At 39.7% G+C, this 23,308-nt stretch overlaps 2 protein-coding genes across 2 annotated transcripts in view; one reads left to right on the top strand and one right to left on the bottom strand.

Annotated features, from left to right (window-relative positions):
- The window catches only part of ANKRD6 (ankyrin repeat domain 6), a 92,723-nt gene extending 90,570 nt beyond the window's left edge, over positions 1 to 2,153 (bottom strand). The window contains exons 1-2 of the mRNA XM_064412652.1: positions 2,087 to 2,153; positions 1,274 to 1,388 (exon numbers count right to left, since the gene is read on the bottom strand). The gene's annotated coding sequence lies outside the window, so the exon portion shown is untranslated. The remainder of the gene's footprint in view (positions 1 to 1,273; positions 1,389 to 2,086) is intronic.
- On the top strand, positions 92 to 21,642 carry RRAGD (Ras related GTP binding D). The gene is made up of 7 exons (XM_064412664.1): positions 92 to 405; positions 6,866 to 7,161; positions 7,543 to 7,742; positions 8,690 to 8,804; positions 14,547 to 14,689; positions 16,468 to 16,616; positions 18,547 to 21,642. The coding sequence occupies exons 1-7, from the start codon at positions 258 to 260 to the stop codon at positions 18,696 to 18,698; spliced, it is 1,203 nt and encodes a 400-aa protein (XP_064268734.1). The 5' UTR covers positions 92 to 257; the 3' UTR covers positions 18,699 to 21,642.
- The last annotated feature ends 1,666 nt before the right edge of the window (positions 21,643 to 23,308 follow it).

The raw sequence follows: 23,308 nt of genomic DNA, 5'->3' as shown, positions 1-23,308 counted from the left end.
CGACACGGCCGGGCTTGGGAGCGGGCCCGGGCGAGCGCGGAGGCCCTGGCGGCCCGTGACCGGGCGCGTCAGGTGACGCGGGTCACGCCGCCTCCCCGCCCGCCCCGCCGGCAGCTGCGCCGCGCTCCGCCAGCGCCGTGCGGGGGGAAGGAGGGGAGCGGCGGCGGGCGCGGCGCCAGCGCGGGACCTGCGCCCCCCGCGCCCCGAGCCTGCCGCAGGCAGAGGGGCCGCGGAGCCCCGCCAGGAGCGCGGCCGGCATGAGCCAGGTGCCGAGGAAGCTGCCGGAGGAGGAAGAGGGGGACGAGGAGGAGGAAGAGGAGGAGGAGATCGTGGGCTTGGCGGGCTACGCCGACGGGGCCGAGTCCTTCTCGGACGGCGACGCGGAGAGCGGCGGCGATGAGGCGTGTGAGTGCCGCTCGCGGCGGCCGCAGCGGCACCGGGGGCGGCGGGGAGCGGCGGGGCGGCGGCCGCGGGGCTGCGGGGGCTGGGGCTGCTCCCGGGGAGCCGAGGGGCAGCTCCGGGCTCGGAGAGGGCTGCGGAGCAGCGGCCGGCAGCGGGTGCGGGTGTGGAGTGAGGCGGGGCGGGGGCTGGGGTGAGGCCGGGACGGTGGCGGGGGACGCAGGGCCGCCGCCAGGAGGTGAGGTTTGGCGGCCCGCGGATGTGGGTCAGGGAGGAGGCGAGGCTCCCCGCGGGGTTTGGGGCACGAGGGGAGCCAGGGGCAGGGGTGCGGGGAAAGACGAGGCGTCCAGAGGGAGGGCAGGCCCAGCTGGGGACGGGGTGGGCGCTGGGAGGCCGGGCGGAGCGAGGATGCTGCGGAGGTGGCCATGGGAAGGGCCGGGACGGGGACAGCGTGCTCGGTGGGTCAGAGGGGCAGGGAGCTCTGAGGAAGGAGCAGGGCAAGGCTGACAGGTAGCAGGAAGCGTTGGGAAAGAGGGAGGAGGCAAAGGGAGTGCAGGCAAAGTGTGTGTGTGTGTGTGTGTGTGTAAAATTTCTCATCAGTATTCTCCAAATCTGGGGTGAGAGTTATTAGTTATTAGAGGCCACAGCTTGATGATGTGACCCGAGTGTGCCAGGGGTGGGGTGTTGGGTGTCACGCTATAAAAGGCAGCGGCCACACGCAGCTCTGTGTCCGGGGCTGCTCCGCAGCTGCGAGTGTCAGTCCCACAGTGGCAGGCTCTGCTAAATGTCCGTCTGTCTGTGCTTGTGAGGAGCCGCCTTACTCACTGCATGTCCGTGTCAGTATGGATGGTGATGCTGAGAAGGACGGGCTTACCAGGAAAAGCAGTCTCATTCAGTAGAAAAAGGAAATGCCAGCTCAGAGCCTGTTGCGTTCATTCAGAGCCTGAATTCATTCTTCTGAGACATATTTCACAAAGGATCTTGGAGAACTGTCAGTATCACAGGATAAAAAAAGAAGTGCTTTTTTATGAGAGGATAATAAAAGACCACATGTTTTAAGTCTGCTTCGATATTAGTGTGTGGAACCCTTCTCCTTAAAGGCCCAGTCCTCCAGGCTGCCATGAGAGGTGCTGCATTGACTAATGTAATTTTGGGGAATGGAGGAAGGTCAGTGCTTTGAGTATAAGCCTTCATGGTTAAAAGCTATAGGAATGTTGACTGTAAGCGCTATAACTGAGATTAAATAAAGTTTTACTTGAACCTGCTAAAGAATTGCCTTCATTTTTATGCAAAGAGAATACATTTTAATGTGATTCTTTAGTGCTGCACTAACTTAGTATTTTCTGTAGAGAAGTAACCCATATACTGTCTTCAGACAAATTCATTTGGATATTTTTGAGTAGGAACTTGTTAGGCTGCTAAAAATTGCAGTTGCTTCTTTACAGTAACAGAATATTGTACTTAACAGACAGGAGCCTTTACATCCTGGATAGCAAAAGAGGACAGTCCATGCAGGGACTATTTTACACAGGATTAAAACAAAATCTATTTTAACTGTCCAGATTCCCTGGTTTTCTGTTTCATTTTGAATTCTCCAGAGGAAGAGGCAGACAACATCTGAAATGGAGGGGGCTGGGATTTGGGTCTGTGTTTTGTATTACACTGGGCTGCAGGGCAGGGGGCTTACCCCTTTTTTTGTCCTCTCTTCCTGGCTCTGTACAGCAAGTAGTCCAAAATTCAGTGTCACTGCCTCCACTTTTCTACAAAGAAAGAATGAAAAGGGCAGTATAAGAAGAACAGCTTCAATGCATGGCTGTTGAGGAGAGAAGCCAGACTTAAAAGCAAAAGCATAATGTCTTCTTGGAAGTATGCAGATGATTTCAGAACTTCACATTGGTCATTCACCCTATACTGCGTTTGTGTCTCCAGCTTCAGTGCTGAAACCATGGCTCTTGTCCTTTGTTTACACTTAGGGTCATATTCAGAGACCTCAAAACACTTAAATTTACATAAAGCCTAGTCATATTTTTTATAGATGCAATTTAAAAGTGTTTAGAAGCAGGAAAGACCTCTGCAGGGTGTCCAAGGAAGTGGCTTTACAACATACTCCTGCATAGTGCTGCACTTGTGGCAGCGTGGAACCTGGTCTTCTGGAGAAGACACTTCTGAGTCTTTTCTGTAGCCACAAGAATTTCTTTCCACCAGGCATTTCTGCAATGTCTATGAACCCACAGTAGCTGAACACCACCCTTCTTCATTGCATACAAGCTTTTTCTGTTAACTTTTTAGTCTCAGGCCATCTGTTAGCATTGAAGATGTTTAGTGTTTTGTAAGGGCATTGTCTTGACAGCAGTCCAAAGTGTTGCAAATACCACAGTCACAGCAGTATTGGAAATACTACAGGAATAATGGGTTTGAAGGTAAGAGTAGAAAGTTTGGGACTGCTACCTCTCCTTAACACAGAAATGGTTAAAACTTCATATAACTGAATTAGTGGGGGGAAAAAATCATCATTAGCTGTATTAGTTCAAAACTAGACTCAGAGGCTTGTTACGTTGCAGATGGTAACATGGTCAAAAGAATTCCTTTTGGCTTTATGTTACTTGAACAGATGAGCTGTGATGTTTTATTTGGATGTTTGAAAGCTGGTGGGATGTGCAGAACGTGGCATCCCCATCCCATACGCCCGCAGAGCATGGGTAGTCACCTTCTTTGGCAATTAATTGCAACTGATGTGGAATTCAGGATGGGCTTCAAAAACTGTTTTAGTTATCTCTATATATCCAATAGCATAAAGGAGATACTAAAGTATTCATTGTGTACTGGTGAGACAGGTCGGGACTGCTACGTGCGGTTCTCAACTCCTCGGAGCTGTGCTCTTCTGCATGTTGCAATGCATGCAAAATGCACTCCATAGGCAAGGACACAGCTGCGGTTAACAGAAGTTTTGTAAGGAATTGAGTGCTTTTCTGGGGGAAAGTGCTTTTAGGTTTGTTGAGTTAAATTTGTGAATTCTTCAAATGGCTTCTAACCAGGATGGCTCCTGTTCTTCATGACTGTTTAGAAAAGTTGAAACATGAAGGGAGCTGTTGATATGCATTAGAGACTGGCATTTTACTCTTTGCAAAAGTGAATGAAGCAAGAAATGTGTGGCATCTCACAATAGGGAAAATTATCTTTCCCGTTATAGAACAGAGAAGAGTTTAGTGTTTCTCTTGGGCATATTATGATCTCACTCAGTAACCTAGTCTGGGAAGTTGCAGTGATACATCTACTGGCATTTCTGTGGCAAATTAAAAAAGGAGTTGTCATGTACTCCTGCAGAGGAATGTGGGCAGGCAATGCATCGTCCAATTCCTTTACATATAAGGTAATCTCTTAACTGTCTCTGAGAGGGAAGTGCTGTAGAAGCCTTGCTATCTCATCAGGTTTGGATGATACTCTTACATTTCCCTGTCTTTGAACTGGCAGGATTTCAAAAGCTAAGTAACAGTCTTACTAGCAGAAGAGCTGGTCTCCATTCTTCTCATTGCTAATTCTATTTGCAGTTGCAACTGTATTTTTTTTAGTATGGCTTTAATAGAAAGCAATTTCCTGCTATTAAGCATTACAATCAGTAAAAATCTAACAGCCTGGAATAATTTAATACCGCAATGTAAAGACTCCCAAATTATTTAAACTATTTCTTCAGGTATATGTGGTTTTTTAGGTTGTTTCTCAAAGAAAAGGGAGTTAGGTATGTAGCTTGTCCTCTGGTTGTCTCATCAATGGTCACAATCTTGGAAACTGCTGTCCACCTTCAACAAACTCTGAACAAAAGATGTCTCAATGGTTATTAAGTTCCCACAAGTTTGAGGAAAACTGGCATTCAGAAGACAGGAGAAAGCTAAATGAAGTGACCTCAGAGGGACAAGTGAGCAGTTTTGTGTGTTCACTGTGGCAGCAGCTGGCAGACGGGTGAACACACTGTAGCCAACTGAAATGTGCTGAGCTCCAGATCAGCCACAGCATGTCATATCTATTATTTGGAGGAGATGTCATAAGACATACAGGAGGAAGTTGGTGTTATTGTGGTGGGAAGAGGAAGGGGACACAAAGTACAAATCCATGGTAGATGAGACTTCGTAATTTCAGTTGCATACAGAGCAAATAGGAGGATTTATTTGAAACATGCAATAAAGCCTCAACTTGAAGAATGTTCTTTACATTCTTTTATAAAGTCTTCATAAAGCTTTGAATAAATTATTTTCTCTTCTGATGGCAAAAAACAGAGTGAGATGAAGGATACACCATTAAATCTTGCTTATTTGGTTTCATTTATTGACAAGACTATATCCCCAAAACATTAAATATCTTTACATCATCTTAGAGCAGATGTTTATTATTCTTTTGGAGGTGTGAAGTATTGTAGACACGTTTCTCCCAGGAAGTAGTACCTCTGTTCAAGTTGATGGGAAGAGTAGAGGAGCACGTTGAAGTCAGTTTCTTACTTCGTAACTTTGTTGTGTGTAGATCAGCAGCAGTGGCCACTGCTGTGTTTATTGGATGATATTCTTACAGAGTTACCTACCCCTGTTCTGCCTGAAAACGTTTCCTTTGTGCACCTGCTCCTGCCTGGCAGTGCTCATGTGTGATAATTGACAAGAACACAGTAAGTGGTAGTGCCTGCCATGGTCTTTCAGTTGTATTTGAAATGGACAGGATCCCTCCGATAATGAGTTGAAAACTTCTGTCAGTCACTGGTGACACGGACCTGCACTGAGTGGCACAACCTCTCACAAGCCAGTAGATGGTGCCAGGAGATGCTTTATGCTAACACTGCAATCCCTTCAGTTTGAGAAGACCTGCTTCTCTGTCACTCAAATTTGGGAGGCATAAACAGACGTGGACAAAGTTCTGTACCCTCCTGGCAGACATACCATGCTCCTTTGTTTCAGAAAGCTGTAAATGAGGCTTCAGGCACACAAGAAAATGCAAGATGGGGTCACCACCCCTGGGTGCAAAACATGCTCCTAGGCAAATAATTCCTTTAAGCTTTCCGTCTTTTTTTTTGGCTGATAAGACTGTGTAATAAATTGGCACGTTCAAATTGTTACTGAGGTTTCTTGTTTTGGATTTTCATATTTTGGGAGTAAAGCTGACCACATATGCAGGGCATATTCAAGAATGATGCATGTAAATAAATGTGTACCAGGTAAGTTTTGCAATTCAAAACTTATCCCAGCAGAAAAAAAGAAAAAGAAATGCAATTATGTTGTGCTATGAATGTGCTAAGTATGATCTGAATAGTTTGTGGTGCAGTGGATAGGGGAAGGTCTACCAAACATCACTACATAGTATGTTTAGCCTGTTGTGTGATCAGTATTTTAAACCAGACCTCTGTGTACTCTGAGTTGTACTCTGTGGATTTAGCACTGCAACTCATTTTTTGGTGCTGCTTGTGTTTGACACTGCAGAGTCACAGAGGTGTTTTGAAGCTTTTTACATACAAGGGCAGTGCCATTTCACCTCAGCACCAAAGGACATTTCAAAGTTATAGGCCAACTAGATGCAGCAGTTTAGGTGTTTTAATTAGAGATAACCTGAAGCTAGAGTTGCTGTGCCTACCAGAATGGATAGCTATACATTCGTGTCCTTACAGATGTAACAGCATAGTTTACTGCTGGAACTACTTAATACTGATATAACTGCATCAGCACCAGAAAAAGTAGTGCCACTTTCAAACTGGGATAGGTAACACAATGAAACCCGTGTGTTCCCAGGCCTTTGTTTTGCAAATAGGCAGATGATATGCTGTAATCTTATTCATTGAATAACAAACCTTTACAGATTGTAACACAAATTGCTGAGCAGCAGGTGAAATCCTAAGCACCTTAGAAAGGACTCCTCATGAGCTCAGTACTGTAAGCACTGTGTGCCTGCGGAGTTGAACTCTTCCTGTAGGTCCTTGCATGTGTGATTTCATTTATTAATTTATTTATTGGTGAATTGATTTTAGAGAAAGGAAGCTCTCAGGTAGAAAGATAATGCAGAGGTACTTAACAGAGTCTTACTCTGTTCTTCCATCATTGTGATGTAGCTGTCTGCTGGAAAGGGTGTTTGTTATCAGATGATACTCTTTTAAAGGAGAATATATGTGGCATAATGTCAATTAGAGTAAAATTAATATTTAAAGATGTCTATGTGAGATAACAGATTTTTCACATACAAACAGAGCAGTCAAACCTTCTGCAGTTTCTGTCTTGGAGGTGAGAAGTAGATTTTCTGATAGATTTTCTGATTTTCTAAGGGGCAAATAATTCAAGTCAAAATGCCTGTAGCACTGCTCTCTAAGCTTAAACATTGGTAACATTTGCATAAATTAATATAAAAATTCATTGAAATAAATATCAAATGCATGTTATCTGGCAGTTACTAATTATATTGCCATAGTATATTCCTTTTCTTCTTGTGTGATTTTATTCAGTTTTGGATTTCAATGATCCCTTCAGTACTGAAGTTAAGCCAAGAATCCTGCTCATGGGATTGAGAAGAAGTGGAAAGAGTTCCATTCAGAAAGTTGTCTTTCACAAAATGTCGCCGAATGAGACTCTTTTCTTGGAGAGCACAAACAAGATCTGCAGAGAGGATGTTTCCAACAGCTCCTTTGTCAACTTTCAGATATGGGATTTTCCTGGGCAAATTGATTTCTTTGACCCTACGTTTGATTATGAGATGATTTTCAGAGGCACTGGAGCACTGATATTTGTTATTGATTCTCAGGTAAAAAAAGGGGCTTTAAGCTATTCCAAATGGGTTGGAAAGCACCGGGCTTTTCTAAAGCAAATAAATTATCTACATCACAAACACACATTAAAAGAAGTCATTAAAACTTGAAGAGCAGCTTGGCTATCTTTAATCTCTCTCTGCAGTGTGTTTGGAAGTTAACTAATTTGTTTTAACATCTCAAGGTTCTTGCTTAGATTCCTACGTGCTGACAGCATGAGATTGGTAGGTTCAGGCTTCTACTTATAAAACATTTTAAAAATCAAGCTGCTTTGAGCTGTAGTACTATTTAAAACTAAGTATCATAAAATATAATATATATATTTTTATTTTTTTTAATACTTTCCTATGTTGTGGCTCTTCTTTTTCCTTTATTAGGATGATTATATGGAAGCATTAGCTCGGCTACATCTTACTGTGACCAGAGCCTATAAAGTGAATCCAGATATCAACTTTGAAATCTTTATCCATAAAGTGGATGGTTTATCTGATGACCATAAGATTGAAACACAGAGGGATATTCACCAGAGGGCAAATGATGACCTTGCAGATGCTGGCTTGGAGAAGATTCACCTCAGGTGAGAAAAGTTGCCGTGCAGATAATGCTAAAGAGGACAATTACCATTTTCTGTCCTCTTGAAGTAGCAAGCAACATGCTTTTGATATGTGAAGGAAAGGGATAATCAGAGATACTGCATTTGACCTGAGCCAAAGTATCCTATTTCTGATTGCTGTCTTGAAGGGAAAGATGGAGAGCTGCTTAATAACAGATGACAAACATGCCAGATCAGGTTTTGCTGCAGTTGCTGTCTTGAAATAAGTTGGCTTGGGCAGTGACAACAACCAGTAGAGTTCCAGGCCACGGAGTGTACATGCAACCACATCACTTTTGCCTTCTTTGAAAGCTCTGCCACATGGTCCCCTCCCAGTCACTCATCCTCACTGCTGCAGCCTGCTTGGAGCTGCTTGGGAAGACCTGTGCTGTATCTTTGCCTTGTGTCTTCTGGTAAAATGGGTTACTATAGCAAATGCTGACAAGTAGTGGACTTCGCGGGCTGGCAACCAGAGGACATCAAGTTGTCATGGCTTTCTTAGCACTTTAAAGCCAAGTACAAATATATTAAAAAGAGAGGCCTGCTCCATGAACATGCCAGCTCTTTAGAGCTCTTAACTACTCAACTGCATCACTGCACTGATAAATGGGTCCAAAAAGTAGATCACAATAGGCATACTCAGCAATACTCCTCTCCTGAAATGTGATAAATATTTTTGTAAGAATACCAGCGTGGGAATGCATTAAAAAGTTGTACATTGAGTTCTAGGTTTCACTGTCTAGGCTGGGTTTTTTTAAATATAGAGAATAAGTCCTGTGTTTCAATCATATCATGACTTTTGATCACAGGAGGTAATTGCATTAGTGTAGGCACTTACTGTCTGACAATATTTTATTTCACTCATATTATGAAAGGTACATCATGTTCACAGTATGTGGCTAAAAGGAAAATGTGGTGACATTTTTTTCCAGCTTTTATCTGACAAGCATATATGATCATTCTATATTTGAAGCATTTAGCAAAGTGGTACAGAAACTGATTCCACAGCTCCCAACACTGGAAAACCTGCTTAACATCTTTATTTCAGTAAGTACTTACTATGTCCTTTGTCTGTAGATCTGGCTGTGTCCAACATGCATGTTCAGACACTCTGTTCACTGCCTTCTTAGAGATGACGAGCAATATGAACTCTCAGAGAAATTATCAGAACTTAGTTGAAATGCACCTCCATGCAGCTTGGCATCACCTTCGTGTCTATTATACAGCATTGATGAGCTGCTGAGATACTCCCAGTATTTCCTGAGTCACATAAAAAGGGTTAGCTGCCATCACTTTTCTGCTCATAACATCAGTCTGAATGTTGCAAAAGTCTGTGCTGCATGTATGTGTTGAAGTTGCACTTAAACCTTGTATGAATAAATATTTAAAGGAACATAATCTAGTCTGACCTCACATGGGGAGCTGTATCTGTAGTGCTTCCCAAAATTAATTTTACTTTGTATCAGAAAGTTTACTGAGCTTAAGATCTTCTTATGTCATGAAAGTTTTAGACATAGAGTCCACCACAACTTTCACTGCTTCCATAGTTACTCTGAAGGCCAGTTATGGAGTTTTGTATGTCTAGTGGTTTGTTACCACTATGGAAGAGGTTGCTTGCTCCACTCTTCCTGTATGTCTGATCCCTTCCTTGCCTTTGTACTGGCTCTGACACTCACTTGTTTCCTCATGGGGTTACTATACCATGCACTTATGCACTGTTTAATTTAGTTAAAAGCAGGTGACAGAGGAGTCCAAGATGCTCTTGCTCTGACACAAGGTAAGAGATGGAAACATGGGGCAGTGAGTGAAGGGGAGTACAGTGAGTAGTTTGTGAAAAGGGGAAACTCCCTATTTTAGTGGTCATTATATCAGGTCATTGTGCCTCTGAAAACTGTACCCTTTCTCACAATATTCTAATTCTGTGCTTAGCATCTAGTACTAATTTCTGAAGCTTCAATTTCCAAGCAAGATACTTTGTTGTGTCTTCTTGTGATTTTGACATAAGAAATTATTTAATATCATTCAACAGCTTGTAAAATTAGACTTCATGGCTTCTCAGTGTGAAAATGGAGAGAGATAAAAGTTGGATGTGACAGGGAAAGCTAGGAATAGAGGACGGTCATTCCAAAACTTATTCTCTTACTATTAAACAGCACATTTATACTGTTTCATAAGGAATAGTTTGCTACAAAGATCCATTTCTTCCAAAACAGCTGGACTGTATACCAGCTATTATCATGTAGTCTCAAAACTCCACGAGAGAAAGGTAATGAAGAAATGATGACAACAATTCTAGAGCAATTAGATAGTGGTTTTGGCACACAGTCTTACAGAGAAAGCTGGCTGAATAATAGTCTTCCCTGTGCCAGAGTCACTGCAGTCACTCTTTGTGAATCAGATCTGTATGGAGTCTCCTCACTGTTTGGAGTTGGTGAAGGGTTTGTCCAGAATCTGCACATGAATTGAGCACAGGCAGCTTCCTGAATGAATGATGACAATTGCTTGTGTGTCTGGAACACCCATCTCCAGTCACACCTACAATATACAATACATTCTGGGATGTCCAGAAAAGTGAGGGAGGTGTGCTATTTCCTCTGTTCAGTATGGCAAAAGTCTCAGACTGTTTCTTTGCTCCAATTTCTAAATGACCTAAGGCCATGTGTAGCTGCATCACCGTGTCCTCAGCATGCTTGCTGTTTTTACAAGTATCTTCTGTCTGTAGACAGAGAGACTCAGAATGATTATTTGCAACCACAGGAAGATTAAACATCGTTCTCCCTCATATAATTAGTTAGGGGGTGCCTCTTTACCTTGGCAGCTTAGTAACAACAAATTTTGGCATGGATTTTGGTCACGCCTTACCTCAGGAAGCCAATGTGCTGCATATCAGGGCGTGGGTGTATTCGTGTTCTACTTTTGAGTTTGCAGCAGCATTCACGAGGAAGTGCTTTCATTTATGCCACGGAGACTTCCAACACAAAAAGCTGACGATTACAGAAATAGATCTGCGATCACTCTTAAGTTCACAGCAGGTTTTTTCCCAAGTTTATAACGCCACAGTGTGTGAGCATGTTTGAGGAACCATCAGTGTGATAATACTGCTTCAGCATTCTTTAATGTAACAGCTTGTAAGTCATTAAATAACTGGCACTAAAAATCCGCATTAATCTTATCTGACTAACACACCAGCTTCATGTAGAAGGATGCCTGTTTCTTAATTACCGTGGCCTTAACCAATCAAGTTGTGTGACATGGGAAAGTGTGTTTTCATTTGAGGGTTGTTTGGTTTCTTTTGAGGGATATTAAAAAGTATGTATTAAGACAAACAATTATTATAGTAAAAACAAAACTATGTACAGTTTTGATTATTTAATGATTTAAATTTTGTAATCTGTAAATTCAAATGTGGTGATAAAAATTAATTCATGAAATCTGCTGTGTGATGTAAGGCTTGTTTAAATAATTGCCCAAAATTCATTACTAACTGGATGTGACTGGCAATATCCTCTTAAATTCTTTTGAGAGTTGCTTTTTAGGGACAAATTCTGGCTTATTTTCATACATGAAAGACAGAAAAAGATAGGCCTGCTTACCTATCCTGGGAATTGGAGGAATACTACACTTTTACTGAACCCATTCTATTTAAGGAATAGAAACTGTCTCCTACATCATCACACCCCATATAGTTGAGAGACATGGTTTGAATTTCAAGTACCTCATGGTTTTTACCTATCCAAAATAAAATCTCATATATTCATTGCAGATTTTTCACAATGACTCTCTTGGTTCAGATTAACCATGGAATATTCTTACATCAATTCAGAGTGCCTTTAGCACATGTTGCATCTTCTCTGCAGACTGTAGGGTTGTGTCAGAGAGAACTGTGTTTATTCATACCCTGCTCTTATTTAATCAATGGCAGCCTTTCATTTAGTAAGGAACCCACCAGCTCCAGTAGCAGAAACAGTTGATTTCTTATTGTAATTTTCCCCAAGCATTCATGATGTAATGTCTCTTTGAATAGTACTTTTAATCCACCTTTTCCTGGTTTTTTATGGCTTTTTATTATTGTTTCTGCCATTTCTGTTTGGGTTCTTTTGTGGGCTAGGGGTAGCAGGTGGAGGGTGGAGTGTTGAGTAGTTTCCACACAAAAATTCTGGGAAATCCTTTGACTTTTCGGTTACAGTTGTACTAAAAACCCTGACAAATGAAATATTTGAAGGCATGGAGGTAAATTTAGTGATTACTACTCCTGGCAGTCCATTCTACTCTTTCACAGAGATTTCTGTCACCATACAAAGTTCTAAAGAAGCAAATACGTGTAGTTTCTCAGCAGGTCCTACCACAATAGGTCAGTTGCAATTGAAAACAAGCATATTAAGAGACCAATTTCTGTCCTTAACCAGCAGATGTAACTGCTGGCATGGCAAAATGTCTCAAGACGTTCATGGCAAACATCCAGAAAACTTTCTGAACTGTCACTGCAAGTACAGGCAGGCTGCAGCACCTGGAGCTCTGAGATGAAAAAATAATTTCTCATTGTTAAATGTTATTATATTGTCACTGGCATCTTAATAATTTAAAGTGCATCTTACCTGTACAGATGAAATTGTTGCTATGTCTTTCTTTTTGTAATACAAAACTTTGTAATTGACTTCTCATGAATGGCACTGCAGGGCTCAAGTTTCAGCTTCTTCTTTCTGAAATGACTTGTATTTTCAAATACAATTTTGGCAATGAACTACAGCTATGTACTTACATGATATTTCAAAAGGGCCTTGGAATTAATCTTATTTGACAGCATCTGTTGAACTGTGTGAGTTCAATAGTCAGAATTACTATTTTTAAAATAAAATTGCAGAACTCCCATATGTGGCCAGAACAACCAGGCTAAATATGCATACATTTTTGTTCTTTGTGCTCAAAGAACATAGACTCATAGAACCCTGTAGGCTGAAAGGGACCTTTAGAGATTCAGCTGCTGTTCAGAGTCAGGCCAGTTACAGCAAGTTGGTTATGGCTGGGTCCACTTCAGCTTTGAGCATTTGGAAGGGTAGAAATGCTACAAACGCTCAGGTCAGCATGTTCCCAATCTTTCACCACTCTTCTGTTAATTTTTTTTTCTTGTATCAAGTCAGAATTCCAGCCTGTGCCTTTTGGCTTTTGTCCTTCAACATTGCAGTTCTGAGAAGAGCTTGGCTCTGCCTCTGGCTTCTCTGAACCCTTACATTAGGTATTTGTAGATAGCAATGAGTTTTCTCTTCTTCAGGTTGAACAAAGCCATTTTTCTGAGACTCTCCTTGTACATTCTGTGCTTCAGCCTGTTCACCTAAGGTATCCAGTGTATACTGTGTTTTTAATATTTTTTTATTACTGACTTACTGAAATAGGCCACTCAGAGAGTCTTTTCTATTATGAAACACAAGAAACTCACCTCTATACTCTGTTATTACTAATGGATGTTTGCAGCCATAGCTCTGTGTGCAGTGATGGAAGAATGATGCCTCTTTAAGAAGAAAATGCCCAAAATACTGCTGTCCACTGTTCAATAGCATATCTAGTGTTGGAAATTTTCTGCCTATTTCAGGAAATATGGAAAGTAGCAGAGTCACTTTAGTTACTCAACTATGTGTTAAATAGTTGACTTAGAAAGGAAGGAAGAAAAAATGGAAAAGTTCTGTAACTGTACAAAAGAAGCTGAAACTATTAAAACTTGTTAGGGATTTTCAGTGTGGTTTTTGGTGGTTACAGAACTACTGTGACAGCAGTCCCAAACCATGTTAAAATGGGAATCCCATATCTGGAGACAGTTCAGTTGGATGGAGAAAATTGCTTGTCTTCCCGTATAGATTGATACTGAAGAGTATTTTATAGCTTGTGCTTTAGCAATACTGGGAAATGGCCCTTTTTTCATGCTGGGACAGCTGAGCAGGTGTAATCCTTTGACATCAGCCAGCAAGGCTGCTGTTTTCAGTTAAAAAGTACTTTTTTTTTTTCCAGGAAGCAGAGGTTTATGGCAGTTTACCTTATCTACACAAAGAGTAAGAGCTAGCATTCCTGGCTAGCTTCTCAGGGCTGTGAATACGAGACATCTCCAGTATGGAGAGCGTCTTAATCAGCTTGGCAGGATCACAGGAACACAGCTGGCATCATTTTAGCATGCCTTAGCACTTTAAACATGGCTTTAACTTCCAGTGCTGCATGAAACCTGAAGGCACCATCACAATGCTGGTCTCTCTCCTGTGATGCTAGAAGATGTTCTACAGAACCAGACAGTAGAACAGCTACAGAGTGCAATGAAAGAATTTCTTAATTTCCTGAGCTCAGTTCCTGAGCAATACTGTCTTCTTTGTCCGTCAGCGTATTCTTTCCCTTGTTTCTATCTTCTCATATCCCCACTTAGAACAACTTTAGATTACAGCTTTCTTTTATGTCTGTTGCTACCATTGAAATACCAAAATCTTGAACTTGGAAGATTTTTTCTGCTCCCCTCTTGCCCTCCCTCATTTTCCACTGAAAAGAAATCTCTCCAGGTGGAGCAGTTTGGGAGTGTCACTTGGCATTATATCTGCTCAGAGGCAGAAAATGTTGGAAGGTTTGTGAGCATTATGGTTTGCTACAAATACAACAGTGCTGTATGTATAATTCTTTCAAAATGAGCTTGATTGAAATTTAATTTCTTTAGCCTAGACTTTTTGTATAAGAGGAAAGTAAGGGAACAGAAAAGCTTGGGGTTAATTTGAAAACATGGATTCCACTTTATTTTTCTTTTTTTCTTCTCTTGAATAGAATTCTGGGATTGAAAAAGCATTTTTATTTGATGTAGTCAGTAAGATCTATATTGCAACAGACAGCACTCCAGTGGATATGCAAACTTACGAGCTCTGCTGTGATATGATAGATGTTGTGATTGACATTTCTTGTATATATGGGTAAGTAAATTGTGAATGTTTTCCATAAAGCTGTGTACTGAGAATCTGAATAGCCTCAAAATTCTAGTGATGTGGGTATAAATAATAATGAGAATGGGTAATTTGCCAGGACAGGGGAGGAGAAAATGGCTGGCTTCTGAGGGACTGATCCTTCCCAGCAACAAGAATTGTTCCCTGTTCAGTCTCTTTTGTGAGCATCTTCCCCCTTCTATGCTAATAATTTTATTTGGAGGAAGAAGTCAGAAGAAACCAACCTAAAATAAAAGGAAACATCACCTTTTTGTTCCCTATGGATGAAATCAACAGAAGGATGCCTCCTGTTTTACAAAGAAGTGGGGCCATATTTACTTTTATTTAAGAGCCAGTGGCCTCTAAGAGCCTCAGCGAGTTATTTCACTCTCAGTTCAGTTTTCTGTTTGTCCTCTATTCCCTACATGACCTTTCAAACCCATCTGAGTTTTTTTTTCAATTTCCCCTTCTTGCACATTAGCAAGTGGAAATCTCCTGGGCTGGCATGTACATCTCCCTGCAAGTTATGTGTTCAGTGGCTTGGCCCTTGGCCAAATGTAATGCTAGCCATTCCTGGGAAAGGCAGGCACCCATTAACAATTAGTGCACTAAGATGCTTGCACTTGGAGGCCAATGCACAACATGCTTAGAGGCTGGGCTAGCTTTGCATTTGTACCCACTGACAGACTTCTTGCACTCTTGGAGGAGGTACAAGGGAGAGTCCTGGTGCACATGTGCAATAAGCACTGGAACAATAAACCGTTGAATTCTTAACCTAAAATCTCTGAAGTTTGTATATTCTACCATGTGTTTCAGATTTTGGAGTCATCACTTCAGTAACCGTATAAGAACTTGTTTTACAGAGGTATAAAATAAAGGATGCTGATTTTTGAAAAGAGAAAGATTCTGCTGTGTAGTTCAAAAGAGTGTGCATTTAATAATTATCTGTACAACACCACTTGTGGGGCTCTTTATTTACAAAATATCATTCTGCCACTGTGCTTGTGTAGCCATTTAGCATTTATCACCAGAAATCTGCTTGCCATTTTTTAGCTACAGACTAAAGACGATACTACAATTAATTTTTTGTCCTCTGTTCCTGGAGCATCTGTGGAACTTGCCACTTTAATATATTATTGAGACTAATTGTTCTGGGAGGTTGGTGATAACTATCCATTTAACAATATCTGTGTGTGCATTCCAGAATGAGGATAAAATTACAATATTACAATGTACAAAAGCATAATACAGAGATCATCATGACACAGCATCTGTGAATGAGAAATCTCTTTTCATAACATGATGTTGCAAAAGCCAACATCTCATGAGGAAAGTCTCATGATGTCTTATACTATCAGTCAGCTGCTACCACTCAAGCAAGGTTACTGGGTTTGGAGTTATCAGTACAGACCTACTGTTTCACATGTTTATGATAAGTCATTATATAAAGCACTGATTAAAAGAAAAGCAGCCTTGTAGTAAATGGGTGGTGAATTACTGAGGAAAAAATAAGTTTCCAGTTCAGGCACTTGGCTATCAAACAATCTGATTTCTAGCCCCAGATCTGAGGGTTGGTGTGTGATGTGATAAACAATTTAATCTCTTTTTCTTCTTAGTTTACTAGTGTGTAGTTTGAAGAAGAGTCTCCCCGAAAGATGAAAATGAAGATTTCATAAAGTTTGAGATTGAGAGCCAGTGTAGCAGTACTTTTATCAGCTAATCTGGTTTCTTATCTTTTCTTGTTTGTTTGTTTGAATACTGCTCTTTAGGCTTAAAGATGATGGCACTGGAACTCCTTATGACAAAGAATCAATGGCAATCATAAAACTGAATAATACAACTGTCCTGTATTTAAAAGAGGTGACAAAATTCCTCGCTCTTGTTTGTTTTGTCAGAGAAGAGAGCTTTGAGAGAAAAGGTATTTTCCCCTTTTCTAGTACTGCATTAATTTTCCCTTATATTAGTGAGTTAATGAATAACTGAGGTTGTCATTAGCTGATAACAGTTTCTAACTGTATCATAAATATTGAGGTAAGTACAGCTTGATAAAGCTTACATAACATTTTTAAAGGGATGAAAGTACTTGTGCAGGCATTAAGATGGGATGAAATCATAAATGTATTTGACAAATTTCTGATATGAAAACATTTGAAAGTTTACATCCAATGCAGTAAAATTTCCACCTGCAACTGTAGACTGTTAGTTTATCTTGACTGGCACAGATTTGTACCTGTTGACACCAGCATGCACATTTGGAACTGCTTGCCTGCCATAACCAAGGGAAAAATTTTGAAAGTGACTGATAGAATTTTCTTGCTTATAATCTGAAAGGAGGCTTTTGAAAAATTGCATATTTAGGACTTAGTCCTATTTAGGAGTGCTTTAATATTTTGCAGTTAAAATGCATAAAATTTCTGTCATCTTTATGACCGTGGTCAAAGTCAATACTGAACCCTTAGTTCATGACCTCTCTGCCCACTACTGTGATGTTCACTGAGTTGCTGGTCTTTGTAGCATGCCTTGAGACCAAAACTCAGCAGTGGAAGAGCAAGCTGTCATCTGGGCTCGTGTGCCCCATGTTGTGATAGTAATTTCACCAGTCAGTGTTGGTGTGTTTGTGAACACAGCACTTGTGCCATGTCTGCTGGGCTGTTTGACAACCTTGTGAGCTTTTGATAGAACTTAAACTGGTCAAATGTCTCTTCTATACTCCTACCACCTTTATTGCCTATGAACGTTGGATACAGTTGCTTTCTGTGAAAAGCATAAAAAGTCTTAATTCTGCATACTTACTAACAGCACTGTTTCAGAAAGACACCATGTTAAATAAACATCCATTAGGGTTTGTCTGTAACTGTGTGAGGTTATTGTTTCTGCATAGTTGGGACACTTGGTAGCCTTCACTCTTCTGCAGTATGGTTCTGGTATTATAATGGAGATGAGCTTTTTGTGCCTCATGAATTCCAAGTAATATTTTGTCTGAACTCTAGGGAGACAGAAAATAATATCTGGGGAAAAAAATCAAAGTGTAACATGGTGAATTTAAACCACTTAAAAATATGCATGTCCTGTCAGGGAAACTGAAGTGGAAAATGCTGCAGTATATGAGTTAAGAAAGCTTATAGTATTAATACTAAATGAGGTCATGAGCTCAGTACCAAAATTTTAAAATTATATTGTGGTATTACAGAATTGTAGTACTCAGTAATTTTTCCAATTGACTACCAATATGGCTTTACAGCTTTTCTGTGGGATTACATTCAGCCCACTAACATGGTAATGTTATCTGCCTATTATGTAAGTATCTAATCTAACAGCATTTTTATTGTGTTTCTTTTTAATTACAGTGTAAGATGAAATAGAGCTGGCTGAGATTTGGTAATAGTTCTATCAAGTATCCATTTCAAAGTTTATGTATTGTCAAAAAATGAACATTTCTTGATTAACAGATGGTACTTATTTTTATTGCAGTTATTCTGTAAAGCAGATTTCCAAAGTGGCACCATATTTTATGAAAGATTTCAGTTTTTCTTCTAGTATACTGAGCACTTCTTCACAGCTCTTTATTAAATTAAGGATCTGTTATCTGCCAATGAACTTTGACTTCTCTTAAAATGTACAAGTATATATAGGAGCAGATGTTGTATCAAGCTGTAATGCTTACTGAATTATTTGTACTTCTCAAATGTCCTTTTGCTTAGCACAGAAAAAATTCCTGGACAGTTCACTGAGTATGACCTCCAGACAGAGAGTATGGTATTTCACTAAACTAGAATATAAGCAATGTTTTCATTACCTTATTTATATGAATGTCTTTATTAATATGTAAAACATTTCTGTCTCTGTAGGATTAATAGACTACAATTTCCATTGTTTTCGAAAAGCCATACAAGAAGTATTTGAAGTAAGAATGAAAGTAGTAAGATCTCGAAAACATCAAAGCCACCTGCAAAAAAATAAAAGACCCACTCCCAATGGGACACCAAGAATGCCACTGTAACTGAGGTTTTCTGGCAATGTGGCAAGCAAAGTTTTCATGAAGTTGATGTGACTTCTGCATCTCATTGCACTGAGTGAAGAGGAAAACAAATGGGACTGATGTATTATATGAATTTTCCCTGAACGTTCAGAAAGCACTGTTTAAATATTTTTATCCGATCAGTTTTTTTCATATAGTGAGCACTTTGAGCAAAATGTTGTATATATAAACATTGAGGTGAGCACTTGTAAGAATTTTCTTAATATATGCTGTAAAACTTTTTCATGCCATATTAAGAAAAAACAGCTGTGACAGAAATACTGGGTACATAATTTGCACTTTTTCATGTTTTCCTTGTGGACTTGGACTTTGATAAACTTAGTTTTTATGGTGATTTTGATGCATGGTGTCAGGTGAAATGTATGCTGTAGTTTATTTAGCTGCTACAATCAAATTGGTTAGTAAACAATTAAGAAAACTTGGTACAATGCCTTTTTAAATTTGTGACAGCTAATACCTAACATTCATACAAATCTAATTTCATATATTTTTCAATTTGTAAACTGAAGATTAATATTGAAGTATTACAGCAATAAGCACCTTACCAGGGATCGTAACTGGTAGGTAAATATTAGCTTTTATAAAACAGGCTTTTGGCCAAATTTCATCCAGAGTTCTCCTTAACACTGGTCATGCCCTCTCTTGGGTCTGGTTTTATTATTTACCTCAGCATATACCACTAAAATATCTTTCTATAAAGATGATTGTTTTGTAAAATGGCTCTATGTTGCACTGGTATTTTTATAAGGCTTCAGAAGAGTATGTTGTATCTGTACAGCTGGATTTACATTGCTAAGTTTGTGTCGAGAGCCTGCACGTGTACACTTGGTGCAATGAAGAATCTGTATGTATTTCCACCCTGGCATTCTGATGTACTGATAAGTCACAAAGGTGTGAGCACTGGGTTCTGATTCCCTCTATCAGGGGTACATCTGTGGTTGAAATCAAGATGAGACCATTAAAACGAGGACTGGACAGTCTACCTGCTGTAATAATCAGCGTACATCACCTTTTTATTTTAATATTGAACATGGGCAGATTTACCACAGGATCAGCCAGGACAGCAGAGGACTCTCAAACCTAAAAAGAAGTAACACTTACTTTCCATGTTCTGTATTCAGTGTTTTTGTTTAATTAGTGATACAAAATTATAATTTCTAGATGGAAGGGAAACTCTAATTTTTACCAAATGCATGCGCTGTCTAATGGTTTTGTTGGCAGCTTTTGGGAGTGAGAAGAACTTGACCAGAATGGGAGGCAGCTTGCTGTACACCAGAAACAGGTAAGGGGAAATGTACCTTATTCACAGCTGATCTGCCCCTTGTCAAAATAGCTCTGGGGGCGGGCAGGAAGATAGAACCAATGGCTTTGTCAGGAGTTGTGTGATAATGCAGTTCTAGAGGCTTGGGAAGGTAAGAAATACTGAAAATAGTGAAAATCACTGATCCTAGTGCTGGTGTGAAGAACAGTGATAGCAGCTGTAGTAAAATCAGTGTTTCAAAAACACAGAGTTCAGATTCCTTTTGGTACTGTCATCACCCTGTCATCACCCATCATCGTAGTTGAGGGCAATTCTGACTAGCCCCTCAGTTAAAGTAATGCAAAGCTGTTTTCAGAGTTCACCAAAGCAGTGATAGCTAAGAGACACCTTTTGGCAGCTTTCCAGTCCACAGGACTTTCATTGAAGGGCTGCCATAATTTCTGGCCATGTGTTTGTCTTTCATTTTGTTGAGATCCCCCATTGGGTCACAACCTCTGTCCTCCCTTCGCCCCACCAGGTGTAGGTGGGTATGTGAGACTAAGAACACCTACTAGGCTGGGCCAGATTTTTTGTTGTTGTTTTTATGTGTAAATTATCTCATCATAGTGGCTATGGTATGAGTCATAACTAAATGTAGTTTCCATGTATTTGGCCTGAGTTCTATGTAGCCATGCATGCCCTTGTATTAGAGACCATCAACTTATTTGACAGTGAAGTTGCCTCTTGTAGTCCCATCTGGAATTTGGAACAGACTGTCTAGCATAATTTAGTGCAGGTGATTTTAGCCAACATAAAACTTCTGATTCGATATTATCAAAGTAAATGTAATTTTCATCAGATTACTTATGTTTCAAATATAACATTTAAAGAATGTTAAAATTCATTAGTTTTAGTGTTTATCTTTGGTATTTTCAGGTTGGTATTTCACATTTACTTTTGAATAATAATTTTCTAATGTTCTCGCTGAAGTGATTGAACACTGAGTGAGGCATGCAAGGTTCTTTTTACAAATACATTTTAAAACTTGCTTTTACTTTAAAAAAATTATTTTAATTTTTTATTGAGATTCTAGTTTTTATTTTAAAGAAATTAAATACCCCATGTGCTACAAGAGCCACTTAAGGCAGTGCTGATATACCTTTTCTGAAATTAGAAATTGTGGAAGAAGTAATTACTTTTCCAAATAGTCCAGTATTTCTAAAGTACCTCTGATCTCTGAGTCTCCATTTCTCATTTATCATTGAAGTTGACTAGAAATGGTAGGGACCATTAATGAACAAGCTATGTCTTTTTAAAACACTGGTTTACAATAAACCCAAACCAATTTAGTATCCCACAGACATTTTAAAGTCAGGAGCTAGATAACTATAAAATATTGGTTCCAATAACTTGTTATAGTTGAGGCAATCCCTGTAAGTAATTCAACAGGCAGCAGCTCAGAGTGTGTGAAGGGTTCTCTGAAGAGTTCAAATGCACCTTTGAGCATGCATTGGTGCATGTATACATGCTATGTATATGGCTATTTAAAATGTTACAGTGCTGGAATATGTTTCTAAAATCTGGTGATTACCCACATGCTGTGCATTAGCATGGAAGTGTAATTGACAGGAGCAAACTACTCTGATAAATCATAATTCAAATGGATCATTTGACCTCTCATGTTTCATGATAGAACAGGTTGGGTTTTTTTCCCACTAAAACAAAACTTCGGTGGTTTCTTGAATGTGAAATTGCACTCCTGATGGTTTGATACTAAGGGAGCTCATTCTGTGAATGTACTGCAGCAATTTTTAAAAGAAATGTTGACCTATGAACTCCTTCCATCTTTATATGCATCATCAGAATAAGTGGAGAAATCGGGGAAAATAACTCATAATTGTATACAGTAGCAACTGTTTGCTTTAGTGACATATTTATTGTGTTGTCATTTGCAATAGTAATTGTAGATTTTTTTTTCTTAAACTGAACACTGAGGTTTTCCTATTTTTGAACTGATGGTGTACATGACATCGTGTCATGATTTTTATGCTGCAGATTTGTCCTGTTAGATGGACAGATATATTAACACCAAAATTTCTTACTCAGATTCTAAATGTTTATCAATAGCTGCATATAAATTTACTCAATTACAGATAAACACATCAAATTCTCTAATTTCAGCTGTGTGGAAAATCAGAAATAAGCTTGGTTGGGAAGTTCTTTTGGGCTCCTCTTATATGGTGGCATATGGTTGACATCCCACTTGATTTCTCACTGTATTAATATTTGCATATTAGCTCATGCACATATCTTCAAATAGCTACATTTAAAAATTACACTAGCAGATTGCTGCTTTTAATTTGTTTTCTCCCTGGTATCTGTGTTACCTTTCTCAGTTTGCTATCTCTGAATTTCACATTTTGCTGTAACCAGGTCTGACACCCAGTCTTCTTGATTCCTGCCAGCCTATTCCCTTTGGCTTGTAGGCATTATGAGCCACAGGCTAGGTCTGGAGCTAAAACCTACTGAAAAAATACTGAGTATAAAAAAAATCTAAATTGTAAAAATCCATTACATGCTATTAACATCCCTAAAAAGACTTGACATATTTAAGTAATCCTGGTTTGTATGCATGCCATAAAATATGTATTCATATTGAAGTTACAGTTTATGTTCGCAGTCAGATTTTAAACATTTCTTAATCATGTCCAGAACTTATTTTAACATTTTAAAAAAGATACAAATATATCCAGGACAAAAACCCCTAGTGCAGCAGTTTATCACAATGTCTCTTGGACTAAACTAACGTATCTTTGATAAGATAAAAGATTTTCATGAGACTAGTCAGAGAAGATACTCTACTGAATATTCCCATGAATACCTGGACCTGCTACAAGTAGGAGGGATTATTATTTCAGGATTGCTGAATAGCAGAAGAAAAAGAGAAAAAAGCCCATTGATGTCCTTTCTTAAAAAAAAAAAAAAAACCAACCAAAAACAACAACAAAAAAAAACAACCCACACCAAAACCACAAAAACAAACAAGCAACTAATATGCACTAGCCTAAATCGAGAAGCATTGGGATTAGACACATGGATGAGTGCAAACATAAGAGGCGAGAAAAAAGTACAGAACATTTCAGTGTATTCAAGCTGCCTTACACAAAATGTTCAGAATGGCTATTCGGAAGAATTTCTTCACAGAAAGGGTGATTAAATATTGAAATTGGCTGTTCAGGGAGGTAATGGAGTGATCAAACATTGGAATAGGCATCCCTGGAGGTATTTAAGGAAAGACTTAGCGCCATGGTCTAAGTGACCTGGTGGTGTT

The sequence above is a fragment of the Passer domesticus genome, chromosome 3 (genome assembly GCF_036417665.1).
Source record: "Passer domesticus isolate bPasDom1 chromosome 3, bPasDom1.hap1, whole genome shotgun sequence".
Classification (NCBI taxonomy): domain Eukaryota; kingdom Metazoa; phylum Chordata; class Aves; order Passeriformes; family Passeridae; genus Passer; species Passer domesticus.
Note: the sequence above shows the minus strand (reverse complement) of the source record. Positions and strands in the feature narration are given on the sequence as shown.

What these genes read in the sequence shown, in the direction of transcription:
- RRAGD (XM_064412664.1), top strand. Translation starts at nt 258, where the DNA reads ATGAGCCAGGTGCCGAGGAAGCTGCCGGAGGAGGAAGAGGGGGACGAG. An exon ending in TATTTGTTATTGATTCTCAG is followed by an intron (nt 7,162 to 7,542) that starts GTAAAAAAAGGG and finishes TTCCTTTATTAG; the next exon opens with GATGATTATATGGAAGCATT. An exon ending in TGCTTAACATCTTTATTTCA is followed by an intron (nt 8,805 to 14,546) that starts GTAAGTACTTAC and finishes TCTCTTGAATAG; the next exon opens with AATTCTGGGATTGAAAAAGC.